The sequence below is a fragment of the Macrobrachium nipponense genome, chromosome 33, assembly GCF_015104395.2.
Source record: "Macrobrachium nipponense isolate FS-2020 chromosome 33, ASM1510439v2, whole genome shotgun sequence".
NCBI classification, from domain to species: Eukaryota; Metazoa; Arthropoda; class Malacostraca; order Decapoda; family Palaemonidae; genus Macrobrachium; species Macrobrachium nipponense.
The window spans coordinates 1,045,856-1,071,230 of record NC_087219.1 but is presented as its reverse complement, the minus strand read 5'-3'; the positions used below and the strand labels follow the sequence as shown (position 1 = coordinate 1,071,230).

The following is a 25,375-nucleotide window of genomic DNA, read 5'->3' as shown; positions in this document are numbered from 1 at the left end:
TTGTTTGGAGAGTAGCAGGTCAACCATAAATATGTAAAGTCATGGGTCTCTAGATTAGGAATTACGAAAAGTTGTGGACGTCGTATATGGTAAACAAGCGCATGGACTGGCCCAACACACAGACGGTCACAGCAGGCCACCCTCCGAAAAAGTACTTATAACGCGTTCTGACACCAGAGATGGCCATCAGTCGCGACTTCTTGTTGGTGAGAGACTGAGCTAAAGACCTCTACTCTCCTTTCGAAGGAAGTATTTTCTCCAAAGTTAAAAATTAAGGCCAAATTTAAAGCTTTAAATAGAGGGTAGTGAAAAGGGTGGCCAACGCAGTGCAAACTTCACCAAAATGCTTTCGAAAGTTTTCCTTACAACTCGAAATATTTAGAAGATTGACGCCATCTCAATGTTTGCGGAGTCGCTTGTGTCAATAAACTTCCCATTTCTTGTGCTAAATCCGCACACCACTTGTACCCATAGATGCTGGGGCACTTTCATCACAACAATCGAAACCCCGACCTCTAACCAGCACTTATCGAAGGGGACTACGGCATTCTATGCGGGGTTTTGCACTCTTCAATTGTTTATCAGTGTTGTCAATTGGTGTGTGTTTACCCTCCAAACTGAGTATGAGACTTACAAAAAACCGGGGAAATAAGTGAAATTAGCGTATCTATTTGTAGTATATGTATATACATATTATAGCAATTTTACCATTACTGCATTAGTATGACAACTAGAATTCATGGAAACAGTTTGTAAATGCATCGGCATATGTGTGACGCTCCACTAGATTGGCAACGATGAGTCATTTTTCCTCACGTCGTCTGCTCGTAAGTATACATAAGAAATATTTGTAATTTTTCGGGGTTAGTACTGCATTAACCCTTAAACGCCGACTGGACGTATTTTACGTCGACATTTTTTGTCTCTCGGGTGCCGACTGGACGTATTTTACGACGACATACAAAAGTTTTTTTAAAAATTTGCGGAAAAATACTTTTAGGCCTATCAGCCGAAAACTCTTGAATCACGCGCCTTGGGGGATGCTGGGAGTTCAAGGATCAAGGTGTTGTTTTGTTTACAATCGTTACGCAGGCGCGCAAGCGCGAATTTCTTTCTTCTTGCACTAAAAAGTATCTGTGACACATCTCTGAAATTATTTCGTCACTTTGACATAATTTATTTACCATTTTAAATTAGCCGTTACATGGAGTATTATATATGAAAATGTGCGCATTTTTATGCAGAATACAACTAAAAAATACTCATGATTGTTGCTTTTATCAGTTTTGAGATATTTTCATATAAATAACGATAAGTGCCAAAATTTCAACCTTCGGTCAACTTTGACTCTACCGAAATGGTCAAAAAACGCAATTGTAAGCTAAAACTCTTATATTTTAGTAATATTCAATCATTTAACTTAATTTTGCAACTAATTGGAAGTCTCTAGCACAATATTTCGATTTATGGTGAATTTATGAAAAAACTTTTTCCTTACGTCCGCGCGGTAACTCTTCCGAAAATAATCATACATGCGATTGTGGTAATGTTTGCACCATTTTAAATTAGCCGTTACATAAAGTTTTATATATGAAAAATGTGCGCAATTTCATGCACAATACAACTAAAAAACAACCCATTGTTGTAGCTTTTATCAATTTGAAATATTTTCATATAAAAAATGATAAGTGACAAATTTTCAACCTTCGGTCAATTTTGACTCTACCGAAATGGTCGAAAAACGCAATTGTAAGCTAAAACGCTTATATTCTAGTAATATTCAAGCATTTACCTTCATTTTGCAACAAATTGGTAGTCTCTAGCACAATATTTCAATTTATGGTGAATTTATGAAAAAAATAACATTTTCTTTACGTCCGCGCGGTAACTCTTCCGAAAAAATCATACGTGCGATTGTGGTAATGTTTGCACCATTTTAAATTAGCCGTTACATAATGTTTTATATATGAAAATGTGCGCAATTTCATGTATAATACAACAAAAAATAGTTGAAGGTTGTAGCTTTTCTCATTTTCGAAACATTTGCATATAAATCAACGATAAATAGAAAAAAACCACGTTCGGTCAAATTTGACTCTACTGAAATGGTCGAAAAACGCAATTGTAAGATAAAACTCTTACAGTCTAGTAATATTCAGTCATTTATCTTCATCGTGAAACAAATTCGAAGTCTCTAGGACAATATTTAGATTTATGGTGAATTTTTAAAAAAAACTTTCCTTCCCTCCGCGCGCGGATTCTCCGCCAAAAATCTCCGAAATGTGTAAGTCCCATTCTCGGAATATTTGCTCCATTTCATATTAGGCATTTCATAGAGTTTTATATATGAAAATGTGCGCAATTTCATGTAGAATAAAACGAAAAATATTTGAAAGTTGTAGCTTTTCTTATTTCCGAAATAATTGCATATAAAAAAATATATATAAAAAAAATTCGACATTCGGTCAACTTTAACTCGTCAGATATAGTCGAAAACTGCATTTGTAAGCTAATATTCTTACAGTATAGTAATATTCAATCATTTGTCTTCATTTTGAAAGGAATTGGAAGTCTCTAGGACAATATTTAGATTTATGGTGAATTTTTGAAAAAAATATGTGTTTACGTCCGCGCGTTACGAATTCATGCATTATTTTGTGATAATATTTTCTCTGTGTTGCTTTTATCGTTTTACAATTTGTTATATACCAAAATGATTGCAATTTAGTGTACATTACAAAAAAAAAATGTAACTTGTTACCTTTAACCGTTTTGCGCACAGTGCGAATTGAATACAATTATATATGAAATTTCGTTTTTGCGCTATCATATATCGCATTATTTATATATGATAATGATAATTTTTTGTCTTTCTGATGGTTGCATACTAAACTTCAGGCAATGACAAAAAAGGAGCCAAAAATGAACTCTTAATCTTCAAAACTAAGCGAGCTATGATTTTTTGAAAAAAATATTTTTTCCGCTCCCGCGCTCACTCTGAAACGTCTCCGGCACACGGGAGACATTTTTTTTTTTACCGCTTCGGCGTTTAAGGGTTAATATGACAACTAGAATTCATGGAAACAGTTTGTAAATGCATCGGCGTATGTGTGACGCTCCACTAGATTGGCAACAATGAGTCATTTTTCCTCGTGTCGTCTGCATGTATACATCCGAAATATTTGTAATTTTTCGGGGTTAGTTTGGTTGCAAAAAAGGGATAATAGACATGAATTAAATAAACATTTTGAAGTAAAGTTGAACTAAATAATGAGTAAAGTAAACAATTAAGGGAATAAAGCTTTGCACCCATAATCAGTGTTGTCGTCTGCCGCTCGTAACTGGCTATCGTGTGGCTAGACAGGTCTAGTCACGGATGGACACCATCTTTCCCAGCCTTCCCAGCACTCATTTGAACAATGTTAGTGTATATATGTAATGTTTATTGATCTTACTCAAGATTGCAGTTGTAATCAGCACAATAAAACAACATTTTGTTGCCTATATTAGTGAAAGTATGAAACTTGTTATTCCCGGGGTCATGGTTTGAACCGAATTCATTTTTACCTTGTAATCGGTGGTTTTATCCTTACTGCCATCACAACTGAAACTCCACAGTGCTTATTTGATTATTAAACATATTTTGGTCTTAATTCACTCCACATTGCACTTGAACCACGTTGCTGTTCCTGGTTCCTAAGCGCTCACTCCACAAACACAGTTACGAGCAGCAGACGACGACGCTGCAAAGTTTTATTCCCTTAATTGTTTACTTTACTCATTATTTAGTTCAACTTTAGTTTGCTATTTCAAAATATTTATTTAATTCATGTCTATTACCCCCTTTTTGCAACCAAATTACCCCAAAAAATTACAGATATTTCTGAAGTAGATACAATCCAATATTTCTAACCTTGTCGTACATCTGGCTGCCGAAAACCATAGCGTAACAGACTACTGATAAGTGGATTATAATTTTTTTTTTTTGCTAGCACTTTTCATTGATTCAAGTCTATATTAGTATTTTGATTTTTTTTAATAACTGTATGTCAGAAATAAATGTAACCTTTAATGTTTTTTACATGCTAAGAATGGCCAAAATCTCGCTGCCACATTGTTTGGAGCTTCACACATACGTTTATCATTATTTTTTTTTATAACTGTTTTCCATGAATTCTAGTTGTCATAGTAATGCAATAATGATAAAATTGCTTTTATATTTATGTATATATACTTTCAATACATAGGCTAATTTCAACAATTTCCACATTTTGTGTAAGTCTTACACCCAGTTTGGAGGGTGAACACATACCAATTGGCAACAGAGAGAGAGTGAGAGAAAGGATGGCGAAGGAAGGAAGGAAGAGGACAGGGGTGGCGGTGGAACGGGGGGTGAGGGTAGGTGGAGCTTTTTACGTGTGTTCGTATCCATTTCTGGATAATGAAGTTTTTGTCTCTTGGTACAAGGACAAGTGTCGTTATTCTTTACGATTAGCGATTCATGATACCCTTATAAATTACGGCACTGGGTGTAATGCACTATAGCAAAATCTCATTCTGATACGAGTGTTCGTTACAGAAATATTGCCAAAAAACATGCTTGCACTGTCTCTGAAACCCATAGTAGGTATGCTGCTTAGTTGTCAATCAAGTTTTTTGTAATCAAGTATTTTTTACAAGCTAGCTATTGTATAAATTTATATTTTTCTCAATCAAAACATATGCCCCTCAATGCTAACTTTCCTCTTTTAACAACTTTCTGGTCATTGCAAATTCGGCCCCATTAATTTCTTATGGCGCGAAAACAGACAGACGCCCAGGGAGCGAAAGCGATTGCATCACACTACAGCGGTAATCCGGCAGTAAAACATCTTCATATATCCAAAAAGTAAATAATAAATATATATGCGCATTACGATTATAAAAATTACATGAATAGCTGATAACAATCTGCATGAATAACTGGTAAACTGTTCTGCAAAAAAGTTGTATAGCAATTTATCTACAATAGGTGCGAAAGTCAAGATGTCGTGACGTCATAATACAGGACTTAAAAGAACGTTCTAATTCCGAAAAATAATTACTTAAATTTGAGTCGAATAGAGTTACTTTTTCAATAACAAATATTTTCAAATTAATCATCATAAATATGTAAAATATTGATGTTTTACTATTTATTTAAATAATTATCTAGTGCACGCTTCGTCGTCGTCTTCTACCAAAACAGTTGTTTACTTAAAAACGTCCTGGCCAGTGACCGTATTCCGATTGTTGTGATGAAAGTGCCCCAGCATCTATGGGTACAAGTGGCGTGCGGATTTATCACGGGAAATGGGAAGTTTGTTGACACAAGCGACTCCACAAACATCAAGATGGCGTCAATCTTCCAAGATATTTAAGCATAAGTAAAAATTTCGAAAGCGTTTTGGTGAGATTTACACTGCGTTGGCCACCCTTTTCACTACCCTCTGTTTAATGCTTTAAATTTGGCCTTAATTTCTAACTTTGGAGAAAATACTTCGAAAGAAGAGTAGAGGTCTTTAGCGCCGTCTCTCACCAACAACAAGTTGCGACTGAAGCCCATCTCCGGTGTCGGGACGCATTATACCCAAGTACTTTTTTGGAGGGTAGCATGCCGTGACCGTCAGTGAGTTGAGCCAGTCCATGCGGTTGTTTACCCTATACCTAACTACCTATACGCTAACATTGTTCAAATGAGTGCTGGGAAGGCTGGGAAAGATGGTGGATTGTCCATGGCTAGACCGGCCAGCCTTACGATTGCCGCCATACTAGATTTCAAAACTGCCATGAAAACATATTTTACGAGGAGCGTCACATGCTTATTCTAGTTCGTATGGGGCTTTCATATATCAGATTATGTTGACGAAAACTTCAATCTTTTGAATGGTATGCTTAGAGTTGATTGTATTTTTTTTCACTAATTACTAAATATCAAGTGAATAAGACCCGACCAGCGTGATGATGGTGGATCGTCCGTGATTGTTTACCCTACATTTGAGGTCAATTTGCCCCACCCAAAAATCCTGGTTTCCCAAAGCTATGGGTACCCTCTTACCATTTTATGGTTTCCCTATGCTTTTTTTCACTAAGACTAGACAAACACGTTCAAAATGGCACATAAGACGTTCCCGAACTCATTTAAACACCTACAGTTTACATGAAGACTTTTAATTGCACTTTCTTTCCCTGAAAATCGACGCACTTCTGACATTCACTGGCCCCGGCCTAGCTATGGGAACAAAGCAGTCTCCAATGCTCTCTTCTCTGAGCCTAATAAAAACGAGCAAGAAATAAATCACAACGAACAAAGCAACGACAGGCTTCTTTAGTATTTATCATGACGTCCAAATCAAGTACCTAGGTAGCCAACGCTAACGGACCCTCAATGTCAATGACGAACCTTCCATTGTGACTGACAGCGATTTCGAAGGCAAATTTCACTCGTCACTCGAAATTAACGGCTTCGTTCAGTTACTCCGTCGATTAAATATGCTCTAACAGCAACATCTGGACGTCGTGGTAAACTTTTCAACGTCAAAAAGCTACTTAAAACCAATAATTCTTCCACTTACTAATTCTTCGTCCATCTTTGTTTACGTCCTACAGGTGATGATGACTAACATAGAATTGAAGGCTCGTTCATAACATTGCCCTGAACAAGCAAAAGCGCTTCGTAATTTGTCCGTTTATCATTGTCTTCTTCGGATTCCACGAGGTTTATTTTAAAGATTTTACGATAAATTATGATTTAAAATATAACTACAAAATATAATTGTGTATACTTGATACTCATAATATTAGATAATTTTGGATATTTTGTATTAAGTAAGCTATGAACTGTCGTTAGCGTGATTACGAAGTCAATATCACGTAAACGAATGCCATCGAGCTAAAATCTCGTCGGGCCCTCTTGTTCTGGAGATATGAACTGAACGAATAGTTGTATAGGGTAAATTGTCCAATCATAACACAGAAAAATATCAACATTGCATGTGATTGGGTGACGTAATACGACGACATTTAGCGAGTAAAACTACTGCGATGGTTATTTTTCCTCGTAGTGATGACTCTGTCAAGGATGTAGATATCACGTGAACGTTCGCTGGATTAAGGGGACGAGTTTCTTGTGATTTTCTACAGTGTACAAGCTATCGGAGCTCCTGTCATGGTCAAATAATTTAAAACAAAACAATCTTTTTTTTCATTCAATCTACTCTACTTTTCTCCCCACCCCGGTATAAGTATATACTTTAATTTTAGCAAAATTTAATGGCAATTCTGATGTGGGAGAGCGCTTTTCAAATCGATGAACAAGCGCCTAGCAAAACGTATTCGTTGAAATAAGCATCATGGGTTAAACAGAATTCATTCAGTTTCAGATCCCGGTATCACAACTATTTAGAATCTTATTAAGCAACTGTCAATGTATAAGCATATTTATTTTTCTTTGTGTAATGCAGATGGTCTCTGGGTAATGAACATCAATTTAACTATTACAAACTCATAAACAAGAACACGTAGAACAGCATAATGTCCTTGAAATATCATGAGCTCGATGCAATTGCAAAGTTACTTTAACAAACTGTCAATACTCTTGACGGGATGTACAGTAACGATACTAATAACTATGATAATAATCTTCATATCTTCATATTTCAAATAGCCACCATCCAGTTGTTACGCTATATCTGTAGTACTTGATAAAAGACCACGACTAACTAAGCAAGCTTTCAAAGAACAGAATACTTCATGCGGAAAGTAGGAAAAAATATATAGCAGACTGTTTATCATCATTTATGAAATGAAAGTGGAAATATGTATCAGAACAAATCACAGAAAGCGTTGCGAATTTCCCCCTTTGTGCATTATCATTATTACAATATTAATTGCTGTTGAATTAGTCTACAAAGATATCCTGGGTTTCAGGTATGCTTGCTTCTAGTACGTAATCGAAGAGCTCACATGTACGTTGCCATCCTTCTCTGGTTTACTATTGATGATTCACATTTAACCAACAAGTTATCTCATCCGATCTTTTGTTCTTCGTGTGAACAAAGGGAAGCTCTGAGTCAAGCAGTTTATCTAGCGGTGTTTTGCGGTTAGATTCCCACTTGGTAACGACGGAAACACTTGTTTAAACCAGATATCACGGTCGTTTAATGTAACGAATGGGTGATTCAAGCGGTGGTTTTCATCTTCTGTAATATATGTATGTATGTATATATAAAGTATATATCTGCATAAACACCCAGGCAGCCTCCACACAGATATTCTTACCATAAACTTTTATTAAACCTCTTCTGTTTGTTATGTTTTGGTCTTTTTTTAAACTCAGATTAGTTAGTGATTTTTTATTGTTATTTTATTTTTTTACACTTTTTGTATAAGATTGTAAGTGATTTTGTAAACTATACAGCATTGAAAATGCAATATATTGCGAAACGTGCTGCCTTTTCCTGGATGTCCCCTTGATAGCTATTATATATAATATATATATATATATATATATATATATATATATATATTATATGACTGTAACATATATACTGTTATAACAGAATTCCATCTAATAAAAGGAGCCCATAACCTATACCTGAAGAGAGAGACAGCTGGTCTTTGAAATATAATGTTTACTTTCTACATTTTGGCGTTTTAATGGGCTCCTTTTATTAGTTTTTATATATATATATATATATATATATATATATATGTGTGTGTGTGTGTGTGTGTGTGTGTGTGTGTGTGTGTGTGTGTGCTTAAAAATCACAGTAGATGCACGTGACTGCATTAAAAAAAAAGTGTGATAAAGTCTATTACGGACAGACCGGTAAATCTCTTTCACGTCTCGAACAGCACCAATTTTCTGTGAGAACTGGGCAAATATCGAATGCATTATTCGTACATATGAGAGATTTAGATCATCCTATTAACTGGAGTCAAGCAAGAGCCTTAATCCCATGTAATGACACAGTTACAAGGAATATAATTGAATCTTCTTTCATCAAGTCAAATAATAGAAATGTTCTAATTACGTCTTGGTTTATTTAAACTTGATGCTTTCACAATGAAAAAAGTTGTAGATAAATATAAGCAACAAAATTAATATATTCAGTTTTTACATGTTCTGGACTGTAAAGATACCTTGTAATTTTGGTTAGGGTCAAATCTGTTTAGGTTTGTGACCGTGTGATATCCGATAATCCTGGATTATCTCTTTTCATTTTTACCTTTTTGACAATTAACCATCTGGTATTCTTGATCTTGTTGTGTACCTGAGACCTTTCTCTCCAATTGTATTTCATTCGCTCCTTGACAATGTCTGAGTAAAGACGAAAGCGCTTGGATTTCTGACTATCATTTTTCCTGTGGTATTCGCTTATTATATATATATATATATATATATATATATATATATATATATATATATATATATAAAGGATGTCGTGGGAAGGTGTTGGCCTGTCATTTCTAAGCAATTCTTAGATAAGCTTTATATTGCTGACATAAAGACCGGCTTGATCAAACCAACTCGGCAAAAACTAAAAAAGTAAAAAAAAAACTGTCGTTTGCAGATTTGACGAACAGGGTTTTCATTGCAAACAAGCAAATGAAAGTAACACTTGAATGTTACGCTGACGTACGTAACATCAAGGGCGAATCATCAGACGGAAAGCTATTATATTCACGTCCATTCTCGTTGATTCAAACGCACACTTCCATAAGGTGCCGTTATATTAGGTGCCAGGTAGCTATTTAACGATGAAAACTGGCATTAAACTCGAGCTTATGAAAGTATTGCGTCATTTACATCTATTCATTCTTTTTCTTCTTCATCCTTATAGCTACCACGACGTATCTTATTAGACATAAAAATAACAGAAAGCGCAAAAACGATATCTGGAACAAATTGCTTGAATGGAGGGACTTGGTATCGTTCGCTGAGCAACGCAACGTCCCTGGGAATGTTTGGTGTAACAGATTGTTTACATGGGAACAATATTAATGCTTTTTACGCCATTGCAGCCTAAAGCGTATTCCTTGGCAATGCTCTCTTGATAAGCATGCTGAAGAAAGCTCGCAGAGCTCAACAGCTCAAAGACATAGCCTACTGCGAAAAACAACAAAATCTATTCTTTCATCACTGTTTTAAACAAACGTATTGGACAGAAGAAATGGTAGTACATTTTGACATTAGTCCCTAATACCTACTAACTATAATTGTTATTTGAGCAAATTTTAAACTACTGACCTCAGTACTGCCGAAAATTAATTCCTTTTTCATATCTTACTAGAGGAAGACTATTCAGATCACAAAATCCCCGTGACAAAACAGGACAAATTCCATAGCGTGTAACGCACAAGGAAAAACGGACAATATTCATATGCCCGCGATACATACCACGTCAGGTATACTAAGACTCTCTTCCTCTCCCCATGCACGCGCCACGCATTCTTCCGTGTAGAAGCAAGTGAAGAAGTGGAATAAGTGAATGAATGAGGTATGAGCAACCGTCTAATAGAACCATGTTCGACAAACATGTGAGCAAATGGTATTTATCTTGAATATAAATTATATAATGACGCATAGCTGTAGCGCAGGATTCACAGTGCCTTAAATTCTCTCCAGAGTCCAGGGACGTCCAAATATACAAAAAACTAAAACTTAAGTCATCTGCCACAAAAAAGGGACGGGAGTTTTTGTTCGATTTTTCCTGCTGAGATTCTCTGTCTCTTTAACACCTATGGAGCTGCTCGGCGTCATGGTCTCAGATGAATATCCTCATTAATGTGCTATCAGCTGAGTTCTATTTTTCATCTCGGAGGATGCGTAACTATGGCTTTATTCAACGAAGTTATCACTCTGCCGTTAAACAGGAGGAAGAGAACGTATCTGAAGAAGCTGGCAGTGTTTACGACGATCTGGCTAGTGGTGAGTCTCTTTTACGTGTCATTTCCCATAAAATCGTATTGATCCACTAGAGTGAATGCCTCCAGAGAAAATTGAGAAAGCTGGACTGCCTTATGTTTTGTATAGGTTATTCGTCTAATCTAAAGATAACCGTTTTCACATGGCTTCGGAGAGAGAAAGTGTAGCCAATATTGCCATTCATTGCAATAAATGTACCACTGATGATCACTACTAATATAAAAGTAAAATATGCGCCGAAGTTTCTTCGAAGCAATCTAGTTTTCTGTACAGCATATACTGTATGAAATTCTCAGCCACGGCCCGGTAGTGCCCTGCGTTGCTGGCACCTATAGCGGAGACGCACGATCTAGGCTAAATTTAACCTTAAATAAAATAAGAACTACAGAGGCTAGAAGGCTGGCAATTTGGTATGTTTGATGATTGAAGGCTGGATGATCAACGTACCAATTTGCAGCCCTCTAGTCTCAGTAGATTTTAAGACCTGAGGGCTGGCAGAAAAAGCAGAGTGCGGACTGACCGAAACCATCTCAAGAACTTTCTTTGACAATAAAAAAAAAGAAAAAAAAATACTAACAAAGGGTGGTTGGAAAAAAAAACATGTCTCTTTTGCAAAAGTGCTTGCAACAATTAATCAGGTATACTTGGTAATTAATTATAGTCGACTGTGATGACAAACTGGATAATCACCAGCACTGCGAATCACCCAGCAACAATATTCTGTACGGAATGGCCAAATGTCGGATGCAATATTCGTGCATCTCAGAGGTTCTGGTAATCCTGTCAAATGGAGTGACAAAAGGCTCATATAAGCTCCGTGCAACGACACGTTAAATAGAAAACATTGGACTGTGTAAAGAAAAGGATGATATGATATGTATGTATATATATGTATATATATATATATATATATATATATATATATATATATATATATGTGTGTGTGTGTGTGTGTGTGTGTGTGTGTGTGTGTACAGATATACATACGCGTTTAGATCGTCAATAAAGGTAGATGACCAAAGTCATATTCAATATTACCTGTAGACGCATGAGTATATGTATACGTGTGTGTTTGTGTGTGTGTGTGAGAGAGAGAGAGGGAGAGAGAGAGAGAACCTGAAAAGTGATTCTAGAGGGTCACTGAAAAGAACAAATTGTTAAGCGAAAGAACCAATAATTTGATCCATAACATGGTCCGTCTGTTTATACAAATTTTTCAATGAAGCCAGCAGTATCGGCCAGAATAGACGTGGAACTGAGTAACCATTTATCTACTGAGCTCTTAGCAAAGACAGCAGGCATCAAAGGTGTTTGCCATGCCTGGAGGACGGTGTAGTGAGGAATAAACAATCATACAGCGTTGCTTTGTTGAATACATTATTGTCTGTAATAATCGTTTGCTGCTTCCGCCAGTCGTTGTATTTGTTCTTCCTCTTCTTCTTCTTCTTACTTTGTCACATCATTTTGTTCAATAAACACCTTCTTTACAAGTTTATAGGTCTTCTGGGTTGTGTGTTTCGATAATAATAATAATAATAATAATAATAATAATAATAATAATAATAATAATAATAATAATTATTATAATAATAATAAATAAATAAATAAGTAATGTTGTTGGTAGTTGCAAAACGACAGGAAGTTTGAACAAATTAAAAACTGAATTTGCAAGGATAGCTAATATTATTTTCACCAGCAATGTACCCGCACCATCAAAAACTACTCTAGTGATATAAGAGAGGGCTGCACGGCAAGTCTGAACATCGGGTTTTTCGCATCTCAAATCCATTGTTTCACATTAGGAATCTATGGATACATTGCTTACAAACTTATGTAAATGATACCCAACATTCAGTACAGCGATCAGTTTTTCTGGCAGTCGTGATTTCAAACAGGCAATATTTCGTTCCCTTTTAAGACGAAACCGATGGAGATTTTCCACTATCCAACAGAACCGTAAAAAGATGACCTCGACCTCACTTTCGCCGGGCAGCATCTATTCCCGAAGTGTAACCGAGTACCTGGACCTTCCCTGGAAAAAAAAAAGTGGGACGCCATATCTTAAAAACTAACCATAGAACCTTTATGGTAGATTCACATCAATCTTGCATTTGATGTCTAGGCCAGTCCCTTACGACGCTCCTGATTGGCTGTTGATAAGCCAATCACAGGGCTGGAAACTCTCAGTCTCGAGAGAGTTCACATAGGTAGGATGTATGTTCCACCTCGGGATCCAGATACGTCTTTCAGGAGAGGTGGAACATAGATCCTACCCATGTGATCTCTCTCGAGAGACTGAGAGTTTCCAACCTTGTGATTGGCTTATCAACAGCCAATCAGGAGCGTCGTAAATGACTGGCCTAGACATCAAATGCATGGTTGATGTGAATCTACTATAGTAATGCCTACAGTGCCTCTCGTAAGGTGCAGTGACGGAACTATACCCTCCTTATGGGGTAGATTTCAAATCTCTCTGGAGTGTGGACAGTTAGTCCTTCCTTAAGAACCCCTTTCAAATTTATCTTGAGTAGTTGGAATAATCAAGGAACCTCTTAACTGCAACTATACTCTGTTTTTTTCCATCTGTCCATCCGCCTGTGGTGTTTTCGCATGGTAACACTGCGTCCCGGGCTTTAGATAGTTACATTCAGCTCACATTCAACAATTATAATAATATCCTATTTCGAATATTAACGGTCTAATTCGCATACAGTAAATTATTAAAACACTTTTCAGTTGCAAATGTACACCCAGATATCCTTTTATTTAACCTAACACTTACACACAGCGTAACTATTTACCGGGACGCAGTGTTACCATACACAAACACCATTGGCGGATGGACAGATGAAAAAAAAGAGAGTATAGAGAAGCAGGCTGGAGTGTGGAGAATGAGTCCTTTCTAACCCCTTTAAGATTTAATGGAATCCCTTTCAACCTCTCAGATCGCTTTGTACACGGGCCGTGGAGGCCTCATACACGTGCGAAATGACGGACCTAGGCACATACACGTGGGAGTCGGGCCAAGCCACAGCGACGAGGCAGAAGGACACTCGGGAGCGTCTTCCGGAGCCTGGGAATCGAGGCTCAAAGGGCCTCTGGAGGCCGACGATCCGCGAGTCGTCCAGTTTCTTCGAGACCGCCATCTCCAAGCTCCTGGCTCCAGACCTTACAACCTCGACGCCTACCAGAATAGGCTGCGATACGAGGTGAGGAAGGAGCGGACGAAGGGAAAATGGAGGGTGAAACCAGCTGAGAGATGGCGAATGAAATGTTAAGGAAATAAGACGGAGAGAGAGAGAGAGAGAATCTGAAAGGTAATAAGTATGTAAGAAAAGAAAGAGAGAGAGAGAGAGAGAGAGAGAGAGAGAGATTTTAAGTATGTAAGGATATGTAAGGAAAGGAAATGAGAGTGAGAGTGAGTCTGAAGGTGATAAGTATGTAAGGAGAGAGAGAGAGAGAGAATAAGTTTGTAAGGAAAGGAAATGAGAGAGAGAGAGTTTGAAAGGCAATAAGTATGTAAGGGAATAGAGAGAGAGAGAGAGCATTAGCCAATGCTTAAAGATGTCATTCTTGCGGTTTCATGCCTATTTATTAAAAGCTCCTTTCCCTCTTATAGCAAAGCTCCTATTACTAGCAAAGCTCCTATTACTAAGTTCAAGACAACAATCTACCTTTTACCTAACTGGAATTGTAGGTGATAGGACACCCTCACTTTTCGAGATAATCTATGCACAAGGACACTCCCCTACATTAGAACATGGGGCCCAAGCAGATCTGTTTCCAAAATATGAATTCATAGACATTATTTGTTTTCTATTTATGTGCTGGAGTCATCAATAGAGTTTTGGAGGCGTCTGTTTTCCAGCGATTAGAATCCTTTGAATTTTTTTTTTCCAAAACGTCATTAAATTACTTGTTTTCTGCAACGTGGAGTCATGGAACTGCTGAGATCTTCGTTTTCCAAGACACGGAGTCATCATAGTATTACCTTTTCCAGAGCATGGATTCGTGGAGATTTCTGCATAAGGCAATACTCGAGCTTTTCAAGGACAGCCCTCCTGGATTCTTCATTGAAGCAGGAGCCCTGGACGGACAGTATCTTTCTAACACGTTGCACCTGGAGAAGGTAAGTGCTGCGTTTGCATGTCTTGTTTACCTGGGATTGTTCTTTACAGCCTGAGTCCAGTTTCAGAAAACAGCAAAAATGACATCTTTAAGCGTTAGCTACTGCTCTCTCTCTCTCTCTCTCTCTCTCTCTCTCTCTCTCTCTCTCTCTATATATATATATATATATATATATATATATATATAATATATATATATATATATATATATATATATATATATATATATAGGAGCTTCAGAAGGTGACCATCATATGATACAAACAGTAAAAGGAATCTAGTTTATTTTCAACGAAACGTTTCACACATGAAACTTCTGTGCATCATCAGTCTGTAAAAGAGCAAAGAAACACATAAATAACATTCAATGATAAAAACAAAGGAACTCACAAATATTGAAATAGTCTTAAATTATGTTCCAAAGACTGGTCAAACTTGAATTCAACCAAAACATTGGTAAGCTACAACAGAAAATTTCTAACTTGGCTCATAAAACCTATCTCAATTTGAAAACTAATTGGACACCTTTTTTTAGACCTGCAGATTTGAAAATTCTCTTGAGATTGAAGGAACGAGAAGATACAATTATTTGTAAACCGGATAAAGGCAAGGGGGTAGTTATTATGAATAAGAACTACTATGTACAAAAAATGGAAAATATTTTGTCTGACAGTACCTACTTTTTTAGAAGTTTTTAAACGGGAAGATAAAATTAACAGATTCTTGGGGGAAATAAAAAATGAAAATATTATAAATGAAACAACCTATCAACAGCTTTTTGTTACCGGTTCCTCGTTCAGCATACTCTATGGACAACCGAAAATTCATAAACCTGATCTGCCTTTAAGACCAGTTATGGCTGCCTACAACAATCATGCTTTTTCCATCTCTAAATTTTTGGCTGGAATTCTCTCTGAATACAGCAATGGCGAGTTTACTTTGAAAAATGGGCTTGAATTTCAATAAATAATCACTAGACAAGATGGGGACTATTACACGGTCGGTTTTGATGTGGAATCTCTCTTCACAAACGTTCCACTTAATGAGACGATTAATATTATACTGAACAAGATTTTTATTAGTGATGACACAATCTTTCATGGTTTTAACCGAACTATTTTTAAACAATTACTCGATCTTGCTGTGCAAGACTCGATGTTCATATTTAATAAGCGACTCTATTCGCAGGTCGATGGAGTTGCCATGGGATCTCCTCTAGGCCCAATTTTTGCCAATTTTTTATGTCGGACTTAGAATCCAAGTTTTTAAACCAGTGTGATCTCAACTTCAAACCTTCACTTTACCGTAGGTACGTTGATGATACCTTTGCGTTATTTCACACCCTTGGCAATGTTCTTTGTTTTTAGATTTCATTAACAATATTCACCCAAATATTAATTTTACAATGGAAGTCGAAAATGAGGGAATTTTACCTTACCTGGATTTGAAAATAACAAGAACAGTTCTGAATTTGCCACGTCCGTTTACAGAAAACATACCTTTACAGGACTAACTAATAATTTTTATAGCTCATGTCAGCGATCTTTTAAACTTAATACAATCCACACATTAGTCAATAGAGCCCTGAAATATTCATCTTCTTGGAAGATTTTTCATGATGAGATCACGTTTTTATTAAGCCTTTTCAAGTCCAATTCTTTCCCACAAGAAATAGTTCTAAGAATGATCAATCAAATACTTGCCAAATTCTTTCATCCACCATTGCCTAATATTGATGTTCCTAAGAAACTATTTTATGCAACTATCCCATATATGCCTGATTTCAAATTCTCGTCCAATCATGAGGTCCAACGTCATATATAAATTTATTTGCCCTGGATGTCCGGGCTCTTACGCTGGATCGACTCGGAGGCTGCTGAGGGTCAGATATTGTAGCCATCTGGGTTTCAGCTTCCGTACTGGTCAGAAAATAAAACAACCTGAATTTTCCAATATCAGGAACCACGCTTCCAATTGTAAAATTGAAATCCAAAAAGAACCATTCAAAATAATAGATTATGTCAAAAATCCTGACCATCTAGCTACTCTCGAGTCGTTATACATCAAGAAACTTGTTCCTTCACTCAATAGCAATACCTCCTCAGCAACTCTATACCTGGCATAGTTGACGTCGTCTTCGTCAACTGGTTTTTCAATCATTCCATCTTCTCACTACATTATGGACGGTTGGTGTTTGGGTTGTTCTCTCTCTCTTTACCTTTGTTTGTTTTTACTTTGATTTTTAATTTTTAAGACTATTTTAATATTTGTGAGTTCCTTTGTTTTTATCATTGAATGTTATTTATGTCTCTTTGCTCTTTTACAGACTGATGATGCACAGAAGTTTCATGTGCGAAACGTTTCGTTGAAAATAAACTAGATTCCTTTTACTGTTTGTATCATGGACACCTTCTGAAGCTCCTATATATTTATCTAACTGAGCCTCTCTCTCTCTCTCTCTCTCTCTCTCTCTCTCTCTCTCTCTCTCTCTCTCTCTCTCTCTCTCTCTCTCTATATATATCTATATATTATATATATATATATATATATATATATATATATATATATATATATATATATATATATATATATATATATATATATATATATAATATATATATATATATATATATATATATGTATATACTTCCTTACATACTTATCACCTTTCAGACTCTCTCTCATTTCCTTTCTTTACATACTTATCCTCTCTCTCTCTCTCTCTCTCTCTCTCTCTCTCTCTCTCTCTCTCTCTCTCTCTCTCTCTCTCTCCGTCTAATTTTCTTAACATTTAATTTGGTTTTAAGGGGATTTGCGGGTTTTTATGAACATAATGGACATGAATATGGTTAATGCATGGTATACGATAAGTACCTGTGCAGACAGAAGCAATGGTTATCCTGAGAGAGAGAGAGAGAGAGGAGAGAGAGAGAGAGAGAGAGAGAGAGAGAGAGAGCCGAACCTTTTCTTTTGACGTTCAAAATGTGTGATTTCAACAGTGGTGATTCGTTAATATTTGACCCAATAAACTAACATTCCTGCTCATTGAATTTTGCTCCATAAGGGGTTAGTGCCGTCAGTGAGCCTCAGGCGTTGCACTGTAGGTATTACTTAAGGTTCTTTGCAGCGTGTCTTCCTTAGGCCCCTAGCTGCAACCCCTTTCGTTCATTTTACTGTACCTCCTTTCATATTCTCTTTCTTCCATCTTACTTTCCACTCTCTTCTAACAATTGATTCATAGTGAAACTGCTTTGAGGTTTTCCTCCTGTTACACCTTTAGAACTTCTGGCCTAAATCCTATATTCAATTCAGCTCACTGAAATTTGCTACTCAAATTGTTAAAATTTCACTGAAAATTCTTATATTTTCTATGTTGTCAGACTTGCCCTTCTAACAACCATTTTGCTGTGGTAAAGAGGTGGTTGCAGAAAGTGAAACCCGTCCAGTTATGAGTTTCTGAAACAAGGGACGAGGCTGTAACTCCCACCTGCTCTTCACGCTATAGGCGAAAACCTCTCTTTCGTGTGACTGTTATTGGAATAGTCTTTGCCCAAAGTCAACCATGCTACTAACTGCTAGGGAGAAGTTTTTGACGAAAAGAACTGCAGTACATGAGACTTATTTATAATAAGCATCTTAATTCAGAATCACTGCATTTCAGGAATATGGCTGGACTGGGTTACTGATTGAACCCAACCCCAGTTCTTACAACGAATTGCTGAAGAAGAACCGCCACTGCTGGTCCTCCAACACTTGTTTTGCCCTAACACCCTACCCAAAGGTAAAGTAGAAAGCAGGTTTGCTTGTGTCTTTAAAAGTTTGAAACAAAAATTAATCCCGCTGGGAAGCTATACCTTATCTGTGGAAGATTTCTGGTACATATACGTGTCCTTCTTCAGAGCCCCAGGATGTACTTTGCCATTTATCGTTTCTGTATCTTTATGTTTAAACACTTAAATTTGTCCATTAACTAGTATTTTCAGTCACTAACTTAATTATTAATAGCGATAAAACAAAGAGGAACAATCTCTGTTGTAGAAGAAGAGAGGAAATATGAAAAAGAACCCATCCTAGAAATCCATTTGAGGTGCCTTTGCAAAGGCGAGACTTGTAGACGTCGCAACTGAGACAACTAATGAACTAAACTTCTCCAGGAGATGGTTCTGGAGATGGTGGACACCAGGGAACAGGCAGCGACGTCACAGGCGATGTGGGTCATTCGAGGCGGCAGTTTCCTGCAGGAGGGAGCCCGAACGGCCCAGAAGTATCAGGCAAAGACGCATCTCAGCACCTACGCGGTCGTCCAGTGCTTCCCTTTCTTAACGTACTGGAAAGCTCTGAATCTTACGAGGGTTAGTATCAATTATACGCGTTTTTTTCCATCTGTCCATCCGCCTGTGGTGTTTGCGCATGGTAACACTGCGTCCCGCGCTTTAAATAATATCATATTTCGAATATTAACGATGTAATTCGCATACAGTAAATTATTAAAACACTTTTCAGTTGCAAATGTATACCCAGATATCCTTTTATTTACCTAAAACTTACACATAGCGTAACTATTTAAAGCCCGGGATGCAGTGTTACCATACTTGACCATAACTAAATGGAATTTCTGTTTGGATACTTCTGTCGAAGGTGATTTATAGTATAGTTCCTGGTTCCTGGGCGCTCACTCCACAAACACAGTTGCAGGCACTCTACACTGTTTATGAGGTGCAAAGCTATTATTGTTTACTTTATTCATTATGAATTTAGTTTAACATTATGTTACTTCAAAATTTTTATTTTTATTCATCTCTATTCTCCCTTTTTTGCAACAAAACTAACCCCGAAAAATTACAGATATTTCTAAATTATAGAACACAATATTTCTACTTTACTTTTAACCCAGCTCCCTTTAATTTTTTCTTCTTTATAACTGAGGCAGAGCCGTTCTAGTTACTTAGTTTTGACATCCATCGCTTTCCAGGTTAAGAACATTCTTAAATTTAAGGGCTATCCTTATATATTCTCCCAGTTTTCTGTCAGGGGATATAAGTGTCCCTAAATCAATGTCCTGATCTGTTTTTTTTATTTACACATTAATAAATGTTCGGTGGTGTCCTCCTCCACTCGGCATATTTCAGACCTCGTCCTTAAATACCTACATTTCTTTCATACAGGTCGACCTCTCTCCCTGGACGTGGAAGGAGCCGAGGAACAGATCCTGAACACAATTCCCTGGGACGCCGTGGACATCAGGACCCTGATCCTGGAGCACTACGGGTCGTCTAAAGAACCGGACGAAATCTTTGTCGACAGCGTCGAGCAAAGAGGATATTCTCTTTACGATTACAATATCGATAAAGATTTCATCGGGGATTACATCTTTGTCAAAAAGGAGTCGACGTGAATGGAGGCTATCGTTCAATTTCTCGATCAAAATGACTCCGTTTTAGTGTTCTGAAAAGGAAGCAATTGTGCCTACTTTGTCTGTCCGTCCGCACTTCTTTTTTTTCTGTCCGCCCTCAGATCTTAAAAAAACCACTGACGTTAGAGGGCTGCAAATTGGCATGTTGATCATCCACCGTCCGATCATCAAAAATATCAAATTGCAGCCCTCTAGCCCCAGTAGCTTTTAAGTTAATGTAAGGTTAAAGTTACCATAGTCGTGTATCTAGCAACGCAACAACACAGGCCGTACCACGGCCGGCTGAGAGTTGCATGGGCCGCGGCTCATACAGCTTCATAAAGAGACCCACCTAAAGGTAGGTCTATTTTCTGTGACCCTAAATATGCGCTGTACAGAAAACTCGATTGTATAGACTTCGGCGTTCCTTTGACTGACTTATTCATTTGTTTGTTTATTTATTTCTTTACTGCTTAGTTAGTTTATTTATTCATTTATTTACCTTTTAGAAATCAACTTGTCTAATTAACATTTCTCATGACTGAATTACATAATACAACTCTTCGCCATTTGCGTGTTTTCTTACAATACCAATTCGTCGTGGGAATCTTGTCTTTACTTATGAGCGAGAAAATAAGAAAAAAACTGTTTGTGAGGTGACACACACACACACACACACACACACACACACACACACACACATATATATATATATATATATATTATATATATCTATATATACTATATATATAAAGGTTTTTCTTGCCACGAAGGGAAAAAAAATGAAAAAAAGCGAGATCAGCCAAGTACGTTCGTTCCTGTTCGGAACCGAAAAGTAACTTGGCTATCTCGCTTTTTAATTAATTTTTTCCTTCGTGGCAAAAAACCTTTATGTTTATACAATAGCATCATGTTTCATATACTTCGTGATCAAGTTATTCACATATATACTTATTTTTATAAGTAATTTAATTTTTATTATATATATAATATAAATGTATAGATATAGTATTTATTTGAGTATATATAGTATGTATATAGATTTATATATAGATTATACAATATATTATACTATATTATATATACTATACTATAAGATATAAAGGTTTCTTGCCCCAAGAAGGGAAAAAAATGAAAAAAGCGAGATATCCCAGTACGTTCGGTTCCCTGTTCGGACTCCGAAGTTACTTGGCTATCTCGCTTTTTAATTTTTTTCCTTCGTGGCAAAAAAACCTTTAATTTATACATAGCATCAACTTTGCTTTTAATCCTTCGTGATCCAAGTTTCATTCATATATATAGTTAATTATTATAAATATATATATATATAATATATATATTATATTATGTATTATTAATGTATGGTATATATACAATTGTTAGATTACAATATGTATATATATATATATATAATATTATATATAGATATATATACTATATAATATATATATATGTATGTATGTATGTGATGTATATTATATAGTCTATATATAGATATATAATTGATGTAGTATGTATATATATAGAAATATATATAATATATATATATATATAATAATATATATATATAATATTTATATATAAGGTTTCTTTAGCCACGAAAGGAAAAAATGAAAAAGCCGAGAAGCAAGTACTTCTGGTCCTGTTCGGACCGAAAGTACTGGCTATCTCGCTTTTAATTTTTTCCTTCGTGCAAACAACCTTTATTTATACATAGCATCCAATCGTTTTATATACTTCGTGATCAAGTTATTCAATATATTAATATATATATATATATATGTATTATGTATGTATATATATACTATTGTTATATTAATATATATATATATAATTATATATATATATATATATATATATATATTCTAGAACAATATATAAACCTGAACACGAAAATATGAAACGCGACGAATATATAAATGAAAAACCGCAAAGCCTTTCCACTTCTTGTCCTCTTTAAGCAGACTAAAGAAAAATAAGTTTACAAAGAAAGCTCGTATAAATGACATATGAGTATTATATATGTGTGTGTGTTCGTGTATTTATCTTTCAGCATTGAGCACTTTTCCCTAGCAAGGGTTAGGCCCAAAGAAAAAAAGCAACACAACAATTGCTGGAATGTTGAAAGCAACATTCTTTGGAAGTTTGAATTTCGGGTCAATGGTCCATGTGTGTTTTTTCTATGTAAATTGGTTTCATCTACTGAAATAATAATAATAGTGGGAGCTTCTTGAACAACCTTGGGGTTGCAGATCTGAAGGCTTTATTAAAACCAACTTTCGAAGAGTGTCTTGGGTCAGATGACTTGAGACAAACCTTAACATTTCCCAAACATTATGGAAGTCGTTTTTTTTATCTTGACAGCTTGATGACGAGTCATACGACTCGTACCATATATCTTAGACATTGTGCTCGCTTCTCTTAAACTTCCTTTTCCGGCCTAAGACTTCATTTTGTTGTTTGGTTCAACTCACTGCGTTTGTCGTTCTCTTCTCTCTCCGACTTACTCGATCAAGCGTCATATGACTTTTCAGCGATAGTGCGTAGTACGTGAATAAAATCACTGATAAAGATTGAAGACGTTTAAAACTTTAGAAGTGCTTCCTAACAAACTCTGCTAAAGTACTTTATTTAGTCAAAGTTTATGAAGAAAATAAAACTAGAAAGAGAAGATGAAATTAAGACAGACGAACGGACAAAGACAGAAAACATTGTTCGAGAGACAGCTATACCCCGTCACAACCATCAGGATGCACTTTATTTGTTTGATAGCAGACGATGGGGGTTAATACAGTAATATATACGACAGAGAGCTCTCACCAGAATGTTAATAAGGGCCCGCAGAGGAACTTTAATTGAACGCCCTTAGAAAGGCTCACATCAAGATAATAGTCTTAATTTATTTGGGTCAATGTACTCACTGGGGTTTGGGGTACATCTGCTGAGTCACCAACGGTCCCCCTGCCGCTTTCGTGCTCAACTGGGCCTTTATTTCCCAGCTAAGTTTCTGTCCTCAACTCAGATATTTCATTTTACATTCATTTTATTAATTCACTACTAAAGGGCATTTCACCAGAACAGCTACGGCAGAGCTTTCTCGATATAATAATCACAGAAGACATCTAGAAATCGTAACTCATCTCTGTCTTTTCACCATTTTTGGATCTGTTATAAGTGGCACGAATCACTTTTCCCATTTTGCTGGCCATAATGCAATTTCAACGATACGTTCATCATCTTATGATGTATTTTTTTTTCATGTTCAATTCAACTAGTTAAAAAAAAACAGGTTTCTTCAATTCAGGAGACGCTGGCATCCAGTAACTGTTGTATGACGCCTAAGAACTCAACTTGAACGATGATTATCAAAAGTAATGCAGTGTTTAAAAACACCTGTTAGGCCCACTTGATTAAATTCACCATATATACATACATACACTATACACTGTACTGAATGACATAGTGTATTACGTTACTTTATGCAAGGGTTATAAATCTATGTAATTTTGAGATACACCAGTGGTCCCGCAACAAACCTTCCATATGAGTCAAATGCTGACTGCACAATGAAATAGTTTCATTTTTATTTCTTTAGTGATGAGTGTGTGTGTATGTGTGTGTGTGTGTGTCCCTGGGTAAGTATGGGACTTTTCTCTTAGCTGTGTGTTGCTGTTATCCACATGACACTTTGGGACTTCAGTGTGATTGAACGCAATCTCTTTTACGTTACTGATGTATATCTAGTTTTACAGAAAGTAATGAGGAGCAATAATGCCATTTGTTTGAAAAGGAAGACAATATTTACTACTTATAACATATTACGTAAATTTATGAATTGCTGGAATTTTTTTTTACAGTTTTTTTTATTGCTTTATAAATGCCATTATGGTGTGTTTGTGGGCGTTCATGCTAGTGGGTAAATATAATAGTACTGCATACGGTTTAACTCATGTGCTCCAACATTAGCAAACTTATACTAGCTTTTTTGCCCAAAAACTTTAACTGTAATCGAAGTCTCAAACACATTGAAAAAGGAATAGATTTTTAAAAGAGTATTTAAAAGTCCGTTTATATTTTGAGGCATGGAACTTCAGAATGATGTATTAGAAAGATGATTTGTTGATACAAATGCCTATCTAAAAGCAATGCAGTTCAAGACATACAAATTATTCATCCAAAGTGAAGAGTTCAATAGCTGGTATTACTATCGGCGAGTTTGATTGTAAACGTTGGCGACAAAGTATACGAATGAAACTGGCTTGTATAGGGAAGGACAACTAAACAGGACCATACATTCACTTTACGAAAAAATATGTTTTTAAAAAAGATCATTAAGCCGATTACGATGTCTGACTTATAGTAATGACAGTTAGACTTACCGTAAACTTCACCACTTGTTTATAGATGTTATGTTTAAGCACCTTTTAGCACTAATCTGTGTACTGCACGATACTGTTTTCTGTCATATACTACATGTTTATCTTAACAATTCTGGATGAATAACGTAAATTTTATTAAATGAACATGTTGAAAATTTGGAGACTATTATGCTAACAATCAGATTCCTCTTGTCTCATCTGAGGCATATAATGCGGGCTGTTAAATGCATAGTTTAGTATCAAATGCACAGTTGGTATCAGACTTTACTTGTGTAGGGTAGGCGAATCTTTTCTACTTTCATCCTGTATTATTATCGGAAATTTCAACAAAGAAAATGACTTACGTGAAAGGTTTTTAATACTAACTACCGCAGACAACTGTATGTTTTGCAAAAAAAGATAAACATTTTCTATTTCTCAGCGAGAAATGTAGTTTAATGACACCATCAGAGAAAAAATAATGGCTATAGGACACGTAACTGAATTAAAGAGTAGAAAAAATTAGTAATGTCTTGCCATGCAATTTCAA

The 25,375-nt window shown here is 36.1% G+C and overlaps 2 protein-coding genes across 4 annotated transcripts in view; one reads left to right on the top strand and one right to left on the bottom strand.

Moving 5' to 3' along the window:
• LOC135202921 (TBC1 domain family member 15-like) overlaps positions 1-10,318 on the bottom strand; it is a 114,269-nt gene extending 103,951 nt beyond the window's left edge. The window contains exon 1 of one of the 3 annotated variants that reach the window (XM_064232381.1): positions 10,271-10,318. In XM_064232381.1, coding sequence (XP_064088451.1) covers positions 10,271-10,303 — 33 coding nt within the window. In that variant the 5' untranslated portion in view covers positions 10,304-10,318. Of the gene's footprint in view, positions 1-6,593; positions 6,700-10,270 lie in introns of those variants that run through there. The other 2 variants (XM_064232382.1, XM_064232380.1) reach the window with 2 other exon arrangements.
• Positions 10,319-10,456: 138 nt separating this feature from the next.
• Positions 10,457-21,026, top strand: LOC135202922 (uncharacterized). Its single transcript, XM_064232383.1, has 6 exons — positions 10,457-10,951; positions 13,894-14,157; positions 14,949-15,077; positions 18,737-18,856; positions 19,230-19,431; positions 20,241-21,026. Exons 1-6 carry the CDS (start codon positions 10,808-10,810, stop codon positions 20,468-20,470), a joined length of 1,089 nt encoding a protein of 362 aa, XP_064088453.1. The 5' UTR covers positions 10,457-10,807; the 3' UTR covers positions 20,471-21,026.
• The last annotated feature ends 4,349 nt before the right edge of the window (positions 21,027-25,375 follow it).

Coding starts and splice junctions, on each gene's coding strand:
- LOC135202922 (XM_064232383.1), top strand. CDS start 10,808: ATGTGCTATCAGCTGAGTTCTATTTTTCATCTCGGAGGATGCGTAACT. Junction 10,952..13,893: donor TTACGACGATCTGGCTAGTG/GTGAGTCTCTTT, acceptor TCAACCTCTCAG/ATCGCTTTGTACACGGGCCG. Junction 14,158..14,948: donor AGAATAGGCTGCGATACGAG/GTGAGGAAGGAG, acceptor TACCTTTTCCAG/AGCATGGATTCGTGGAGATT.